An 18,525-nucleotide genomic window follows, 5' to 3' on the forward strand; every position below is an offset into this window, starting at 1 on the left:
TTCCAATGACCACAAGTGTATGGAGCATTCTTTCCACTGACCATTACAGTAATGTACCATGCGTTGTAGGCATTGTAACTATAAACCGGGATTCTCTGAGTCCAGAAAGTTATTGCAAGGGTTCTTTCGTGTTATGTTGAGAAATGCTGTTTTATGGTATATATATATATATATATATATATATATATATATATATATATATATATATATATATATATATATATATATATATATATTTATTTATTTATTTATTTATATAGATATATATACATACAGTATGTTCTGGTAGCAATGACACAATAAATGTATGTAATGCTATATGAATGCTCTTCTTTATTTTTTTATTTTGTTTGCATTCTCTCTCTCTCTCTCTCTCTCTCTCTCTCTCTCGCTCGCATTCTCTTTCCTTTAAATAACATAGTTATTTCCTTTTTCCAATAAGCAGTATTCACAAGCCAAAGGTGGCTGATTCACTGCGTAGACTTGTTTCGCATTTACAGGACTTTGTATTTTGCTCCCTGGCTTTACTCATAGATTTCCCAAGTCATTGACTGTTTTCATTACACTGTGTGCTCCTGCTTTTCTCTCTTGTCCCAATTGTTTGAAAAGTAGGCGGAGGGAGGGAGAAAGAATCTGTCATAGAGGAAAAAAGTTATAAATCCTCCCCTTTAACTTAAACCTCTGCAGACACCTGAGCTGAGAGAGAGAGAAGTAGACTGCTTGTGCTGTAGAATGCAGATGAGAGCTTACCGGAGCCTTTCCAGAGACTGCCATACATAGAGAGAGAGCGCTCTGTCCAGTTCTGTCTCCTTAGATACGTCTACTAACTGGTCCTGGACTGTTTTACATATCTCTCCAGTACAATCTGCTTGAAAAATGGGAGTGAAACTGGGAGATAACAAGTCCCAGAGCAGAAATCTGGCAGGCTGTTGCAAGGGAATCTTCAGCAACATTAAGGTAAGATGCTATTTTCACCTTTTTTTGTTACCTTGGTTTAGCCAAGTATGTCTCGGAGCCAAGTATGTCTCCGTCATGTACTGTCAAAACATCACTGGTAATTGTAGCATATATAAGAGCTTATAGTTGCCCATAGATGGGCAGATTGCTCACCGGTTTTAATTGCAGATGGTTCGGCAAGGTCTATGGTTCCTCAGTGGGCTTTTGCACTTACAAGCACATGCCAATTTGTTCTCTCTATCTGACTTTTGGTTTTCTATTCTAATTTGCATACGGTAAATTATTTGTGACCGATTTTAGGCTGTTTTTTTCCTGAAGAAGGAAATATTTAATCAGAGAATTTCCCAAACGTGCCTGTTGTTGCATGCTTGTAAACCCTGAATAGGTCTGATATGATGCTAAGGATACCTACATCATTAGGGAGAATCATGCCGTGCATGAAAAACCCTTATCATCCACAATCAACACAATCCTTGAAGGTTCCCCTTTCGCCCAGTATATACATATTCTTCTAAAGCCCTATACACTCTATCAGTTTTTCTGCTGAGTTTTTCCTTCAGGTTTACCAAAACCATGTAGTGCAAGGGCCTGCCTGATTGCATACAAATTGAAACGCCTAAGGGTTGACCTCATATTATATGTTTTTGCTAAATCTGAAGGAAAAACTCAGCAGAAAAACTGATAGTGTGTATGGGGCTTAAGTGCATACTGCATGCTAGTCTAGTGGCTTGTGAACCATGGCACTGATATATCTCAGCACTGACAACAGAGAACAAACCAGATGTTTCCAACTCTGTTTGGGGTGTCCTAAACAGAAATGCTAATTTGGTGTTGACTGTGGTCGCTCTCTACTCAGAGTGGACCAAGAACTGAGCGATCAGCGGTCATTTGATCACTCATTTCTTGGCCTTACAGTCAGCAGGGGATGGCTGCAGCATCACTACACTGCAGTGTGCCATAGAGGTGAGTATTACATTTTTTAACATTTTTTTTGAGGGGGGGTGGGACTTAAAAAACACATGAAAAAAAAGCTGACCCATCCCATCTGTGTAATATGGTTTGTCCTAACAGTAACTGCTTCTTTTACTGGACAGCTTGGCCTGTTACAGGAAGTGGAAAAAATAAGGGATCCACTAGCGGGATCAACAGATGATAAAATTATTGTACATAGAAAGTGAGTATGATAACAATGAATGTGTTAAAGTAGAACTTTAAATACAAATAAAAAAGAACAACCAGGAAAGCTTGTAATTGCAGAATAAACATTCCATGGGGGTTATTTACGAAAGGCAAATCCACTTTGCACTACAAGTGCAAACTACAAGTGCAAAGTGTGCTTGAAATTACACTGAAAGTGCACTTGGAAGTGCAGTCGCTGTAAATCTAAAGGGTAGATCTGAAATGAGGGGAAGCTCTGCTGATTTTATCATCCATTCATGTGCAAGCTAAAATGCTGTTTTTTATTTTCCTTGCATGTTCCCCTCGGATCTACAGTGACTGGGCTTCCAAGGGCACTTTCAGTGCAATTTTAAGTGCACTGTAGTGCAAAGTGGATTTGCCTTCCGTAAATAACCCCCTATGTCTTTATTTCAATAAAGGAATCTTACCTGCCTGGGACCTTCTTGATAATGTACACTGCATTGCACATTTGTACATTTTTGGCATGTGCCGAGATGAATGAACTCTTGCGCATTAACAGTAGTTACGTCATCCCAGCACAGCAAATTAAGATTACCAAAAATCCCAAATGCGTAAGGAGACTGGGCAAAGATGGCAGAAAGGGAGCTTGTGGACATCACTTTACTGGAGGAGAGGTAAGTATAGCTCTGCTTTAATGTTAGTGACAGACTGCATCATATATATAAATGATCATTTTGTTCATAGTTTTACTTTAACAGAAAATGGTTGTCTTCTTTGAGACAACGATGCAGGAAGTCAGCTGTATTGCTGTCTAATACATGGATTCCCTTTTCTATGAATTAAGTTTCAACAAGACCTATAGAGGGTTATTTACTAAAGGAAAATCCACTTTGCAGATCCGAGGGGGCCATGCAAGGAAAAGAAAAAAAAGCATTTTAGCTTGCACATAATTGGATAATAAAATCAGCAGAGCTTCCCCTCATTTCAGATCTACCCCTTAGATTTAGAGCGACTGCACTTCCAAGTGTACTTGCAGTGCAAAGTGGATTTGCTTTTCGTAAATAACCCCCATAGTCTTTGACATGTTTATCCATTATTATTTTTATACCAGGTATATAGATCCAGTTAAACTGCATGTACAGTGGCCCTTTAATCAATGTATCTCCGATTGGTATGTCCAGGTCGATGTATTTTCTGATGCCAGATGACTCCGCATGAAGAAGCATAAAAACAGATACAATTTTTCACACCCTACAATGTTTGCATTTACCTAGAAAGCTCTGCACAAAAACGTCCATGTGGACACAGCCTATGACCTACCTATAATGATAATGCTAGGTGCAAACATCTGAAACGTACATTATTATTTTACATCACGGCAGATTTCAGTGGAGGTCAGTTCAGGTTGATATGGCTGATAATACTTTGGTTGGGTTGGGTTCGCCAAAGGTGGGATGAGGTCTTCCAAAGAATGTTAGCGGATGAAATCATTTTTTCTTTTTGACTCATGCTGTCAGGACCTGCCATGAGCTTTATAAACTGGCTGATGCATAGTACCTAGGCAAAGAAAATTCTCAGAAATTTGGGGTAATCCATGTGCAAAAATGCTCAATGACAACATGCAGAAGTATTTGTTACCATACAAAGCCCGAATGTAATTTCCAGTTGTTTTATCAGGTGATGTATAGCCAGACCTACGACCACTGAAGGTTCTTATAACAGTAGTTGTACTATATTGTCTGCCTTCCTTCAGTCCTGTATATTTACAGTTACACAATTCTGTGATATCATGTCTAATGAGCTCAATGATACATATGCATGTCCAACATACTATATTTAAAGTAGAACTAAAGGCAATTTTTTTTTCCATTTTGGATAGAGTAATGGAGCGTTATAACCTCTTTTTGTTTTTTAAGAGAAGTTATAACCCCTGTCATGTTTTGCCATCTGTGTCTCATTGGGGAGATTTCCTATCGCTTCCTTTCCCATAACTGCAACAGGGAGTGAGAGGAAATCCCTTCAAAGTGATAAAATTCCAGGGCGTTACCTGATTCACTGGGACTAGTATCCACATTTTAAGATTTCTCCAGAAGAGAAATAGAGAGGAAAACTTCCAGTGGGGACAACCAGGGATTCCCTTACTTTGGAGGGATTAACTCCCACTGCCTGTATTGGCTATGGGACAGGAAGTGGAGGAAAATCCCTCCCAAATGGGATACGGATGGAAAAACTGACAGGGGTTATAACCATCCCTTATGCCCTGTACACACAATAGGATTTTCCAACAACAAAACAGTGGATTTTTTTCCGAAGGATGTTGGCTCAAACTTGTCTTGCATACACACGGTCTCACAAATGTTGGAAATTCCGAACGTCAAGAACACGGTGACATACAATAAGTATGATGAGCCAAGAAAAATTAAGTTCAATAGCCAGCGTGGCTCTTCTGAGCATGTGTTGACTTTTGTGCGTCGGAATTGTGTACACACGCTCGGAATTTTCGACAACAAGTTAGGATTTTCCGACAACAAATGTTGGATGTGAGCTTGTTTTCAGAAAGTCTGACTGTGTGTATGCTCCGTAGAACCTTTGTTGTCGGAAAATTTGAGAACCTGCTCTCAAACATTTGTTGGCAGCAATTACAACAATAAATGTTCTATGGAGCATACACATGGTCAGACTTTCCGACAACAAGCTCACATCCAACATTTCAAAATCCTATAGTGTGTACAGGGCTTAAAAGTGGTTGCAAATCCTTACACACCACTTTTCCTACAGGTAAGCTTATAATAAGGCTTACCTGTAGGTACTGGAAATATCTCCTAACCCCGCACGGCTTAGGAGATATCTACCATATATGCTTGCACTGACACCATGCACATTGAGGAAAGAGCACGATCGTGCCATTTCTAAAGGATCCGTGCCATTACCATCGGCTCCCGTGCGCAAACGTGGGAGTGACATCACGTGACTCCAGCCAGTCACAGAGCGGGAGTCCATGGCCCCGGAAAGAAGAGGGGTGAAAATGGACACAGCCACCAGTGGGGACCTTGGTGACGTTGCGGGCTTTGTTTGCAGGTAAGTCCAACATAATGGGCTAGTATGTGATGCATAGTAGCCCATTATGCTTTTACTTTGCAGGGGAAAAAAATAGGAAGTAAAACCCATCAGGGTTTACTTCCTCTTTAAGCTGGCCATACATGAATCAAAATTCTGCCAGTTCAGCAGGGACTAGCTGAATGTATGGGCCGATTGGAAGTCTCTTCACTGTCAGAACACAATAGCATAGTGGGAGTGATTTCCCCATCCACAGCGAATGTGTGGATAGGGGAATTGGATATTTTTTTATTTTTTTTTTCAACCTGCTCGTTGAATGAAAAACAATTATAAATTTATGGCCTGCTCTACTCTATGTAAACTTTTTTTTCCATGTTTTTTGCTTTTAGTTCAACTTTAACTTCCTATCTTTGACACAAAAGGTGAAAAAAGCCGAAACCTGAATTGAATAAACTCAGTCCATTTGTAACATGCATCTGTATATTAAAAGTCTCTTGTTATTGTGAAGTCATTGGGACACTTTTAAATACCGTACTTTAAAATACTTCAGAGTTATTTTGCCATATGCGGCTGACTTCCTTTCTAGTAATCTCTTTATTGGGCACTTTGGCAGAGCAGATAGAATTATATAACCCCTTACTTGCATACAAATCCAACAGGGTAACTGCAGTAGAAGTAGGTGCAATGCAAAGTATTAAAAACATTTGCCTACTTGTTAAAAGTATGTCAAGCCAATTGATTTTAAAATCCCTATCAGTATATTTGCTGCGCATGTCTAGTTGGGGAGATTTTCTTTCATTTCCTGTCCCAGAACGCAACAAGAAGTGAGAGGAAATGCCCCAAAAGTAGGGGTATTCCTCCCTTATAATGGGTGCCCCTATTAGAAGATTTACTTTCACTCCTTTTTCTGGTGACAAATCAACCGTTGAGTATTTCTGATTATTCAATCTTGCTTTAACTGTTATCACCATGAGATCAGACAGTCGTGATAGGCTACGATGGCAACTGTTAGATATGATAAGGTGAACTCTGAACCCTACGGCCCACAACTGTGATTGGTTCTCTACAAGTTATTTCAGAGCATCACACTATAATAAAAATACAGATATTATTTACAAAGCTCTAGGTCAGTGATTCTCAACCAGATTTCGAATTTTTAGCAGGGGTTCCCCGAGACCGGAGAACTATTTCAAGGGTTCCTCTGTGTTTAAAAGATTGAGAAAGGCTGCTCTAGATATACTAAAGTGTATGTTAACTCAAAAATCTGCCAATGTGCATTCCACCTTACATGCTATTTGTTATTTTGTTGCTTTTTGATCATATATAAATGGTATTATAGATTAAATATCCAGCGATCCTGCCAGTTTCCTCTATGTCACAGGGCTTCCTGTTCAGATCTGACCAGACTAAAGCCCAGTACACACTGACAGTTTTTTTTGTTCAACCCAACAGGCTGAACAAAAAAAAAAACGGAGGATCTTACAAGAATCTCGCTATACTAACATTGCATAGTTAGTACAGAGAGATCTTTGTGAGCTCCTCAGTTTTTTTCTCTCCCTCCTAAGCTATTATGTTCTGTGCTGACTGCCAGAACACAACGGTCGGTGCTTGCAGCCATTTGCTGCAAGCGCTGATTAGATGCTGATCAGCTGCTGTTTTTCCAGCATATCCGTTCAACAGAAGCTGGAACGTTAGTCTGGCCTTTTTTGGATAGGCTGATGTACACACAGGCTAAATACCAGCTGATATTCAGCCCATGTGTACCAGCCTTAACCATGGATGCATATCCATGTAGTGTAATCAGCATGCATGCTTGCTCGTTTTATTGGTATGCCTGTAGTCTCATCAACCTGTTTTCACACCTGCCACATCCCAATTCATCTGGAGCCTCATCAATACACTTATCATAACCATGCCCCCACAATGATGAATGGTGTGAGGGGATTGCTTCATGTGGCTGCAGAAGAAAACTGCATTGCATACTAGCCCAATACATGGCACTTACCTGCAAACGAAGCCCGCAATGTCCCTGCTGGTCGAAGCATCCATCTTCGCCCCTCTACCTTCCGGGGCTGCAGACTCCAGCTCTGTGACTGGCCAAAGCCACTTGACGTCACTCCTGTGCATGCACGTGGAAGCCTCCAGTCACGGCGCACACTGGGGAAGAAATGGCACAAAGGGACGTTTCTTCACAGCGCATGCGCCAATGACATTGGCGCACTACAAGGTAATTATCCTCTAGACGGCACACGATTAGGAGATATTTTCAGTACATATAGGTAAGCTTTATTATAGGCTTACCTATATGTAAAAATGTCTCGGGAGGGGGTTATAACCACTTTAATTGAACAAGCTGAAGTTAGAAGCCGATTGGCTACCATGCACAGCTGCACCAGATTTTGCACTCTCCAGTTTTAGCAAATCAACCCCACTGAGAACCGAGGGTGTTCACTTTCTTGTAACATGCATAATTCATATAAACATTAATGTTAGCCAGCATATATAAGGGTTGGTTCACACTGCCGCGACTTGGGATCCGACTTGTCAGCCCTCAAGTCACCCCAAGTCGTTTGACATTGAGAATTACATTATAGTCAATCAAAGCCGTCTTTATGTACACTACTGTGTCGTTACGACTTCAGAAAAGGTTCCTTTACTACTTCAAGGCGACTTCAAGGCGACTTGTACCCATAGAATTCAATGGAAGTCACGTCCAAGTCGGATCTCCATCTATATTGAAGCGACTTTACAGGAAAATAAATTAGTTTACCCAGGCAAACCCCTCCCTCTCAGAGAGCTGATTATTCTGTGATTGGCCACAGCATAAGTCGCCTGTCCTGAGGCAGCTTTAAGTCATGTTGTAAGTTGATTAAAGTCGCGCTGAAGTCGCCTCCAAATCGCCTTGCAAAGTCACGCTGTAAGATGGGTTGTCCCTGTGTGAACCGAGCCTTACTGTATCTGTTTGCAAAAGGACATTAAGTAAAAAATAAACACGTTAGTAGCATAGTCGTTATTATTACACAACCAGGAGAGATACTATGAAACAGGACTGCATTATGCAATAATAGTATCCAGTAAACACAGACAACTGCGCCAAACCACCTTACTCTACTTAACATCAACATACAAACGTCTTACGTGATATGAATCATTGCTGGTGACAGATTTGGCATGAGGCAAAATTTCTAATCCTAACCTGAATAAAATAATGTAAGATCCAGTTGGCAATATTACAGATTGGGGTGAATGTGTTTTAAAGTGAAAGTATTACATTTGATAACATCATTATTATTGCTTTTATTAGTATCCTCAATGATTCATAGAACATTCTTATCATAGACCTTGAACAACTAAATAATTTAACCCCTTCCCCCCTTCCGCCTCCCAACCCTTTAGACACTGAGGCATTTTTCAGGTGTTTTAGCTCCTGTAAAGTGCCTGAAAACTGCCTCTGCCAAGTGCATTCACACTGGGGCGGTGCGCTTACCGGAAAAAATCCTGCAATAAGCATCTTTGGAGTGGTGTAGGAGTGCTGAATACAGAGCTCCTACCCCCTGCCCCCCACTCATTGGAATGAATGGGCGTCTAAAAGGCTTGCTAACTCCTTCTTGAGGTTAAAAGCTCCCCGCTAGTGGCCGAAAAGTGCAGCTTAAACAGCGGTAAAACGCTTTACCGCTAATGGACTTGCCACCCCAGTGTGAAAGGGGTCTTAAGAGCTTCTAAATGCCAGGAGGCAGAGGCGGGTTTTTTGGGTCATGTGACTCTGTGACAGCATTTGGCTGTCACAGAGGCCACATGATCGGAAAGCTCCTGATCGCAAGTATGCATTGAGAGCTTTCTGGTCCCCACTGGTAAATGTGCTGGGAGCTCGCAAAGCATTCGCTCTCAGCAAAGAAAAGTGTTTACTTTGGACCCCATATAAGTTGCCTCTCGGTGAAGCCCATCCGCTGAGATGTCACCTATATGCTCCACGTTGGCGGGAAGCCCAATTGTATCATGTTGTAAAACTCTTCAACTCTAACAGTCTTGTCTTGAATTGTATTGTAATTGTACTGTCTTCCTTAAAAGGTAAGTTCACCTTTGTACACTTTTTTTTATTTTTTATTCCAGCTCCCCTATGCACCAATATAACATTCATGTACTTTTTTTTTGCAAAAATATCAAATCTTTCCTTTGAATCTACAGTCACCTACTTTTCTTGTCCTAATCTATTTTTCCAAACGTTTCCATTAGTAATGTCTTCTTCCTGGTCAGACTTTAGGTCATGACACAGGAAGCAGATGACCAGCTGACCCCATTAGCACACACCCTGCATCATCCACCCTCCCATTCCCAAGTGCACTTTTTTAAAATGAAATGCAATCAAGCAGTGATCACCCTTCTCACTAAACACACAATATACAATCAGATTGCATAGTGTTTGGCCATGTTTATATACCTAAAACACAGAAGCAAACACACATTTTGCCATGTGAAAAAAATGAGGGGAAAATTCTGCAAAATGCACAGTAGGAAACACAATCCACTAAATGCCAAAATATCCCATTAATCACATGTAGTTCAGTCAATTGAAATGTGGCTGCCCTATGCATGCCAAAGGAAAAACAAGACTCAAAATGTTTTCTCACCGCTATGCTAGATGTGAGTGTGGCTTGAAAGTGAAATTGGTCCAGTAACACAAGAACACTGAGGCTTCATTCACATCTGTGCGTTTCCTTGCATTTCAGAAATGCGCTGCACCAAAAATCGCAGTAAAAAACGCACCAAGCTTCACTCTAAAAAAAAGTTCTGAAGCTTCTTTTGGGTGATTGATGTGTGTGTATGTGTAGGGCAGCCCATTCAGCTGGACAGGCTGCCCTATGTGTGATGAATGAAAATTCTCCAAAATTCCCCTCCACAAAAAACAAAAAAAAAAAAAAAAAACGCATGTTGGTATGCGAGTTCCATTATGCAGAGTTGTGAATAGGGCTTGATAGCTGAGTGTTTCTGTCCACTCCCTCCTATGTACTTGTATAAAGATGGCATACACTATGCAATCTGGTTGTGTATTTAGTGAGAAGGGTGATCGCTGATTGATTACATTTAATTTAAAAAACGTGCACCTGGGAATGGTAGGGTGGATGATGCAAGGTGTCAGCTGGTCAACTCCTTCCTGTGTCATGACCTAAAGTCTGATCAGGAAGAAGACATTATTAATGGAAACATTTGGAAACATGGATTAAGACAGGAAAAGTAAGTGACTGTAGATTTAATGGAAAGCTTTGATATTTCTGCAAAAAAAAAACATAAATATATACGCATACACAATAATATATTGGTGTATAGGGGAGCTGGAATTTAGAGAGAAAAAAAGTGTACAAAGGTGAACTTACCCTTTAATATAAAGTGCTGAGCAAACTTTTAACGATATATAAATCCTGTATAAAAAAACTGCTTCCTTTTGAGGCATTTGAGCTTTTTTGTTTTCGCCTGTAAACTCCCCTCCATGTTAGCCTATGTGTCCATGCACACTATAGGCATTTACAAAAGTAAACCTTCGTAAAAAAACAAAAAAAACCCATGCAAGACAAAGGCATAATGAGATAGTATGCATCCCATACTAGCTCATTATGAAATACTTACTTTAGAATGAAGCCTTGTAGCAGGGACTGCATTCCGCTGACACGGCTGACATCTTCCCTGGTGTTTCTACCGGGTTTGCAGGCTCAGGCGCTGTGATTGGCCTACGCAGCAATGTTGTCACTCCTGCGCATGCCACCTATGCCATTTCTTCAGAGAGCATGCGCCGATTATACAGTACATATCTTCTAAACAGTGCAAGTTTAGGAGATGTTTACAGTATCTACAGGTAAGCCTTAGTATAGGCTTACCTATAGGTACAAATAAAACAGAGGAGTTTACTTCCTCTTTAATGCACATTAATGCTAGGCACATTCCCAAGTTAATGCATTCCAATGGCCATAATATTGGCCAATAGAATGTACGAGGGACACTCAAGTCAAACCAGGACATTTGAGTTTATATAATAAAAGAACAAATTTCAAGGAATGGAAACTGCATTTATTTTTTGACATACTGTCCTGCTACATTTATACACTTATCCCAACATTTAACTAGCTAAATACAAAGCGTCGGCATAGAAGGATTTGTCAGTATGCCTGAACCATCCTAGGACAGCTTGCTTCACTTAGTTGTCAGTGCTGAAATGCTGAGCTCCGAAGAAAGCTTTTAGGGGTCCAAACTGATGAAAATCACTCGGAGCGAGGTCCAGGTTGTAAGGGGAATGTGGCAATACCTCCCAGCTGAGTTGCTGTAATGTGCACGTAGGGAGGTGAGCATTATGAGTCTGTGCATTGTTCTGGAGAAACAGGACGCCCTTAGTGATCAAACCAGGACATTTTTTCCACAGACTCGTATGCAAATTACTCAGAACACAACAGTAATATTCACTGTTAAAAGTGGCACCACTGGGTAGAACACCTGCCATGACTTTACCTGCAGATGCAATGGTTCAAAAAATGTTTTGGGTGGTTGTGAGTCTGTGGTGGAGCTGTTCAATGCATGCAGTAACACTGTTGTCTGCCATCTTTATTAACGCTCTATGGACTGTCCTGCGACATGTGTGATGCCTATCAGTAATAGGACACACTTGGCACTTACTACTGTGTGTAGTACCACCACACTATTGTCCTTTTTAATACCAGTAAATTAAAGTCCCGGTTTGACTTGAATGCCTCTCTTATTAATGGCAGATCCAGATGTGGAAACGCTTGTGAACGCACCAATGCAAAATGCTGATTTTCACTGCATTTGTGCTGCTGATAAACTCCTGTAGGAGAAAAAAACAAGAGTATACAGTGTTCATGAGGCCTTAATTGTGCTGCAGCCCCATCCCAAAAGTCAGAATACTGGAAGCAGACTAATAAGGGTCGTTGCTCTCTGTGTAAAAGCAGTGGCCTGTCTCCAACAGTCTGATACTCTCCAATTACTGCTCTCCAAATAGCAATGATCATGTTCCCCTGAGAAATGACCAGCAGCGTCAGCCAATCATGGTCTTGGAATGAGAGATATCTAGTGCACTCTGTACAGCAACATGATCAAGCAATAAGAAGACGTTGAAATGACTGTAACATATGTCCCTGTCACTATCTATTTGGACGTATATGTGGTTCACCATCAGCATACCAAGATCCTAAGCATTTTTCATGACCAAACACAAGTGATGATTCAGACCCAATAAGGGAACTCCTTCATCAGGAAAAATGAATGCAAAGTCAGGCTCTGAAGCATTGCTCTTATTCCTTAATTTCACAAATATGTAGGCTGCCATTACTGACCTCCTAAAAAGGCTAGCTTCCGTTGACTGACACCATATTGATCTTCCTATACTTTGAGTCACTGACCATGCATAAGTATGCAGCGTGTGAAGTTAGTATGAAGTCAGAACACCTGATCTGCATACTTGTTCTATGTCAGAGACTCACAGAGTAGTACCAGATCAGTATGGGAGCCAAACAACTACCCTGTTTCCCCCAAAATAAGACCTAGCGGGATTGTTGTTGATGACTGCAATATAAGCCCTACCCCCCAATAAGCCCTACCCTGTTTCCCTGGAAATAAGCCCTACCCTGAAAATACGACCTAAAAGGACTTTAACTATGGCTTATTTGGGGGGTAGGGCTTATATTGCAGCCATCACCGTGAATCACGCTAGGTCTTATTTTTGGGGGAAACAGGGTAGCACTTTCAGAATGGGATCAGCAATGGCAGCTGCAGAAACACAGTTACCTGGATTCCCCTAAACCTCACACCTGGGTAGTACACCAGTTGCATGGTAGGGTCCTGAAATATGACCCATTCATGCTATAATTTTCATATTGTAGCTGTCAGTATAGGACAGAAAGTATTGTTACAACTTTTAAATTAGTTGCAGTGATTTGGGTCCCTGATATTTGGAAATAGTTGCTCTCCAAGCAAATATGTATAAAAAAGATCACTCAGTACAGTTATGTATTTATTCAGAAATCACTATATGTACATTTAAACACGTCCAGTATAATTAAATGAATACAGAAAGAATATATATTTATATTACTTACCTATAATCCCCTGCATAGAAATATGTGGCATTACCTGTAAAGTACATTCATTGTCCAACAAGCAGGCTAGAGACGGGATGGTGACACATGAAGCTGCAAAACCTCAAGCCCTCAACTGCGCAGTCACTATATAGTATAATTAAAAATGTCCAAATTAGCAATTTTCCCTCCCCGTTGTCATGGGACTCATTAGTGTTACAAGGTCTCAGGTGTGAATGGGGGGCAGGTGTGTTAAAACGGAGGTCCACCCTAAAATGGACCTCCGCTCATCGGAATCCCCCCCCCCTCCGGCGCCACAATCGGCACCTTTCAGGGGGGAGGGGGGTGCAGTTACCTGGATAATCCAGGTAACTGCACCCACTTCCGGGCTAGCTCTCTGCGGAACGGGCGTAGGTTACGCCCCCGTTCCGCAAGCGCCCGCCCCCTTCAGCAAGTGCCCCGCTGCCTGCTGGGAAACACACAGCTCCCAGAGGCAGCGGGGACCGTCCGGATTGCGCCGCGCGGCTCGCGCATGCGCAGTAGGGAACCGGGAAATGAAGCCGAAAGGCTCCATTTCCTGATTCCCATACCCAAGATGGCGGCGGGACCCGGCAGCCGAGCGAGCGATCGGCTTCGGGTGCCGACATCGCGGGCGCGCTGGACAGGTAAGTGTCACTATTTAAAAGTCAGCAGCTGCAGTATTTGTAGCTGCTGGCTTTTAAAAAAAAAAAAAAAAACGCGGAGTCCCGGTGGACTCCCGCTTTAAATTTGGTGTTATCGCTCTCACTCTCTCATACTGGTCACTGGAAGTTCAACATGGCCCCTCAAGAACTGTGAGGATCTGAAAAAAAGAATTGTTGCTCTACATAAAGATGGCATAGGCTATAAGAAGATTGCCAAGACCCTGAAATTGAGCTGCAGCACAGTGGCCAAGACCATACAGAGGTTTAACAGGACAGGTTCCACTCAGAACAGGCCTCATCATGGTCGACCAAAAAAGTTGAGTGCACATGCTCAACGTTATATCCAGAGGTTGTCTTTGGGAAATAGATGTATGAGTGCTGCCAGCATTGCTGCAGAGGTTGAAGGGGTAGGGGGTCAGCCTGTCAATGCTTAGACTATACACCGCGCACTGCATCAAATGGGTCTGCATGGCTGTCATACCAGAAAGAAGCCTCTTCTAAAGATGATGCACAAGAAAGCCCACAAACAGTTTGCTGACGACAAGCAGACTAAGGACATGGATTACTGGAACCATGTCCTGTGGTCTGATGAGACCAAAATAAACTTATTTGGTTCAAATGGTGTCAAGCGTGTGTGGCGGCAACCAGGTGAGGAGTACTAAGACATAAGTGTCTTGCCTACAGTCAAGCATGGTGGTGGAAGTGTCATGGTCTGGGGCTGCATGAGTACTGCCATTACTGGGGAGCTACAGTTCATTGAGGGAACCATGAATGCCAACATGTACCGTGACACACTGAAGCAGAGCATGATTCCCTTCCTTCAGAGACTGGGCTGCAGGGCAGTATTCCCTCATAATGATCCCAAACACACCTCCAGGACAACCACTGCCTTGCTAAAGTAGCTGAGGTTAAGGTTAAGGGCTGACAAAGCATGTCTCCAGATGGAAGGTGGAGGAGCGCAAGGTCTCTAACATCCACCAGCTCTGTGATGTCATCATTGAGGAGTGGAAGAGGACTTCGGTGGCAACCTGTGAAGCTCTGGGGAACTCCGTGCCCAAGAGGGTTAAGGCAGTGCTGTAAAATAATGGTGGCCACACAAAATATTGACACTTTGGGCCCAATGTGGAAATTTTCACTTAGGGGTGTACTCACTTTTGTTGCCAGCGGTTTAGACATTAATGGCTGTGTGTTGAGTTATTTTGAGGGGACAGCAAATTTACACTGTTATACAAGCTGTACACTCACTACTTTACATTGTAACAAAGTGTATTTTCTTCAGTGTTGTCACATGAAAAGTATAATAAAATATTTACAAAAATGTGAGGGGTGTACTCACTTTTGTGAGATACTGTATATCAGCAATAAAATTAGTCATTATCCGCAACCCTTTTGTGCTTAGTTTCATAATGATATTGGATTAGACCCTTTGTTTTTAAATTATTTGGACTGTAGCACTGAAGTGAAGGAAGAGCTCTATCAGTGGGGAAGTAGCTACAGTTGAGTTTTAATTCTGTTTATTGCAAACCTTGTTAAAATTCTTCACTACCATAGCCTTGAGCTGTTTTTTTATGACAATCTTTTATGGAGTCTTCAAACTTTATTTCAGCTTGTAAGTATCTAATAAAACAAACAATGCATTTTTTCCTACAATGTTGAATATGCAGAATGACCTCACTTAGGCTGGTCATACACTATACAATTTTTTTGTTGAACTTTCCATTAGATTTACCAAATCCATATAATATGAGGTCAAACCTAAACCCTTTCAATTTGTATGCATTCAGGCAGGCCCTTGCACTACATAGTTGAAGGTGCATCTAAAGGAAATTAATAGGAAAATTCTATAGCGTATGGCCAGCCTTATTCTATGGTAGCGAAGCTGCAAACAGCTTATTTTCTGGTGCCTATTAATTAAACTACACAGTCCTATATAGACAACTGTTGTAACAGGAAGGTGGAGGTTGTTAGTACAATTCTTATTGCATCAATATCTTTTTCTGTGATTTCAAGCAGGTTTCAAATTCAGGGATACGATTTAGGTTAAGGTTTAGTTTGGTGGGTTCAATTAAGAATACAAATATGTTTAGCAGTTACCGTATATACTCGAGTATAGGCCGACCCGAATATAAGCCGAGGCCCCCAATTTACCCCCAAAAAAACTGGCAAACTTATTGACTCGTGTATAAGCCGAGGGTAAGACATGCCTGTCCATCCCTGTGTGTGTGTCCGTCCATCCCTGTGTGTCCGTCCATCCCTGTGTGTCCGTCCATCCCTGTGTGTCCGTCCATCCATCCCTGTGTGTGTGTGTCTCCATCCATCCATCCATCCCTGTGTGTGTGTGTGTGTGTGTGTGTGTGTGTGTGTGTGTGTGTGTGTGTGTGTGTGTGTGTGTGTCCAGCCTACCTGTGTCCTGAGCCTTTGTCCCGAGCCTCCGTCCCGTGCCGAGCCTCCTTGCCTCCGTGCCTCGCCGCCGTGCCTCGCCGCCATGCCTTGCCTCCGGTCCCGTCCCGTCCCGTCCCGTGCCGTGCCGTCCTGTGCCTTGCCTCCGTCCCGTGCCCTCTTCGTTCGTCGGCGGCCATTGTAAAATTCAAAAGCTGCGCCGCCGCCTTCGCCTGTGATAGGCGGAACACTGAATTTCCCAGCAGCCTGTGTTCCGCCTATCACAGACGTCGTATCATCCTCGTCCGTAGTACGAGGATGATACGAAGTCCGTGATAGGCGGAACACAGGCTGCTGGGAAATTCAGTGTTCCGCCTATCACAGGCGAAGGGGGAGCCGGAGGCGCGGCTTTTGAATCAGAATGGCCGCTGTCTGTCTGCTCGACACGCTGATCGAGCGGGCAGACAGCGATGACTCGAGTATAAGCCGAGGGGGGCACTTTCAGCCTCAAAAAAGAGGCTGAAAATCTCGGCTTATACTCGAGTATATACGGTACTCTACTCTAGAGGTTAACATTTGATAGGTAAAATAGGGAAATGTAGTTAGGGTTAGATAACATCTGCGTTGATTAGTAACACACAATACAGTGTGCCTACATTCACTTTTGAAGTGTTTTTTGATACGTTTGTGGAGCTGTTTTGCAGCATTAATAAATCTTGGAAATGCTCTGTGTGTGTTGGTTTTTTATTTGTTTTAAAGTGGTGATTAGAGATGGGCTCGGGTACCAGGAAGCCAGCATTGCACACAGCTAATTACAGGCAGTGAGACATTTTCCCATCTGCGCAGCTGCGAACCAGGAAATGTCTCGCTGCCTATGATTAGCCGTGTGCAGTGCTAGCTTCCTGGCGGGATCAGGCACTTTGGGTTTTGAACACGCCAAGCCCATCTCTAGTGGTAATGTCAAATGGGAAGTGGCGATGAGGATGTCAACAGATTTGAGGAATGGTTAGATGTTGGTGTGTATCTGGTGTTTTTGTTTTTATTTTGGTGGTTTAGTAGTACCCCCGTTCATTTCCTGGCTCATAAGTACCCCTGTTCAGCAGATCCCCAGCTCATCAGTTTCCTGGCTCCATAGTTCCCCCACTCAGCAGTTCCCTGGCTCAGTAGTACCTCCAGTTTAGTATATCCCCCCCACTCTGCAGATCCCTGGCTCAGGAGTACTCCCTGCCACTCAGTATTCCCACCCCCCACTAAGTAATACATTGATTGCCAAAACATCCCCATCCACATCACACCCAACCCCCTTTTGCAGTATTTTCCCCCACTCAGCACTCAGTAGTAATCAGAACATGCTACCTTAAACACCCCCCCCCCCCCCGCTCTGCTGGTCCCCTGTCCCACTGTTATTCTACTTTGCTGATCACCTTTTGATTCTCCATTCTGCTGATATCCTGCTCTGCTGATCTGATCTCCCATTCTGACACTTAGTTTCCTTCTCGGTCCATGCTGCAGACCCCACTTTCCTTCCCGCTGTATCGCTCCCCTGCTGTATACCATGTGTGATATCTGCTGATCCCTCGCTCTGGCCCTCATTCATCTTTCTGCTGCTCCACCCTGAATACAACAGTCTGGATGTGAACACAAGCCACAGCTAGAGCTGAATAAGCACCCTACAACCGCTGCAGGTGGGGTTTGGGAGCACCATGATAGGGCTTGTTTACACTTGCAATTGACGGGGAGGGGGTGACAGTGCTGAGTTGCGCTTCTACTGTCCCTCAACTGCCACCCCTGTTTCTGCTGAGGCAGTGGCTGCCGGGAGTGTACACTTGCTGTGGCCACAATGCTTTGCTTCAGTAGGAATTATACCCCCTATTGTACCGCCCACCAAGTACGACCCATTCAAGTGATTGGGACCGTGCTTCAGCTGCCCCATAACCAAACACAACATACATGGTTGCCTGGTAAATAGGGAGTTAAAACAGGTGGTGGGAAGTCGATACAATGTGTCCTCAGTGCCTGTCCATTGTCTGAAGAGCGATCCAAACCCAAATTGTGCTTCAAACAGCAAAGCAAGTCTAAATGAGGACATAGACATCAATGAGGGCTTTGGGATGCGGCAAAGCTAGATGGAAACGATATGGGGCATACATTTTGAAGCACAATACAGCAAAGCAGTGCAAAGTCACCTGTGTGTACAGGATTGTAAGATAACCCTTCCTCCTAGATTGTAA

General features: G+C 42.8%; 1 protein-coding gene across 1 annotated transcript in view; it reads left to right on the top strand.

Annotated features, from left to right (window-relative positions):
* The first annotated feature begins 662 nt into the window (after positions 1-662).
* Positions 663-18,525, top strand: part of SLCO2A1 (solute carrier organic anion transporter family member 2A1) — a 91,638-nt gene continuing 73,775 nt past the window's right edge. Inside the window, exon 1 of the mRNA XM_077488656.1 lies at positions 663-957. Within this exon, the coding sequence (XP_077344782.1) occupies positions 877-957 (81 nt within the window). The 5' untranslated portion in view covers positions 663-876. The remainder of the gene's footprint in view (positions 958-18,525) is intronic.

Source organism: Lithobates pipiens, unplaced genomic scaffold, assembly GCF_037356315.1.
Source record: "Lithobates pipiens isolate NorthernLeopardFrog02 unplaced genomic scaffold, aLitPip1_a1.2 Scaffold_18, whole genome shotgun sequence".
Classification (NCBI taxonomy): domain Eukaryota; kingdom Metazoa; phylum Chordata; class Amphibia; order Anura; family Ranidae; genus Lithobates; species Lithobates pipiens.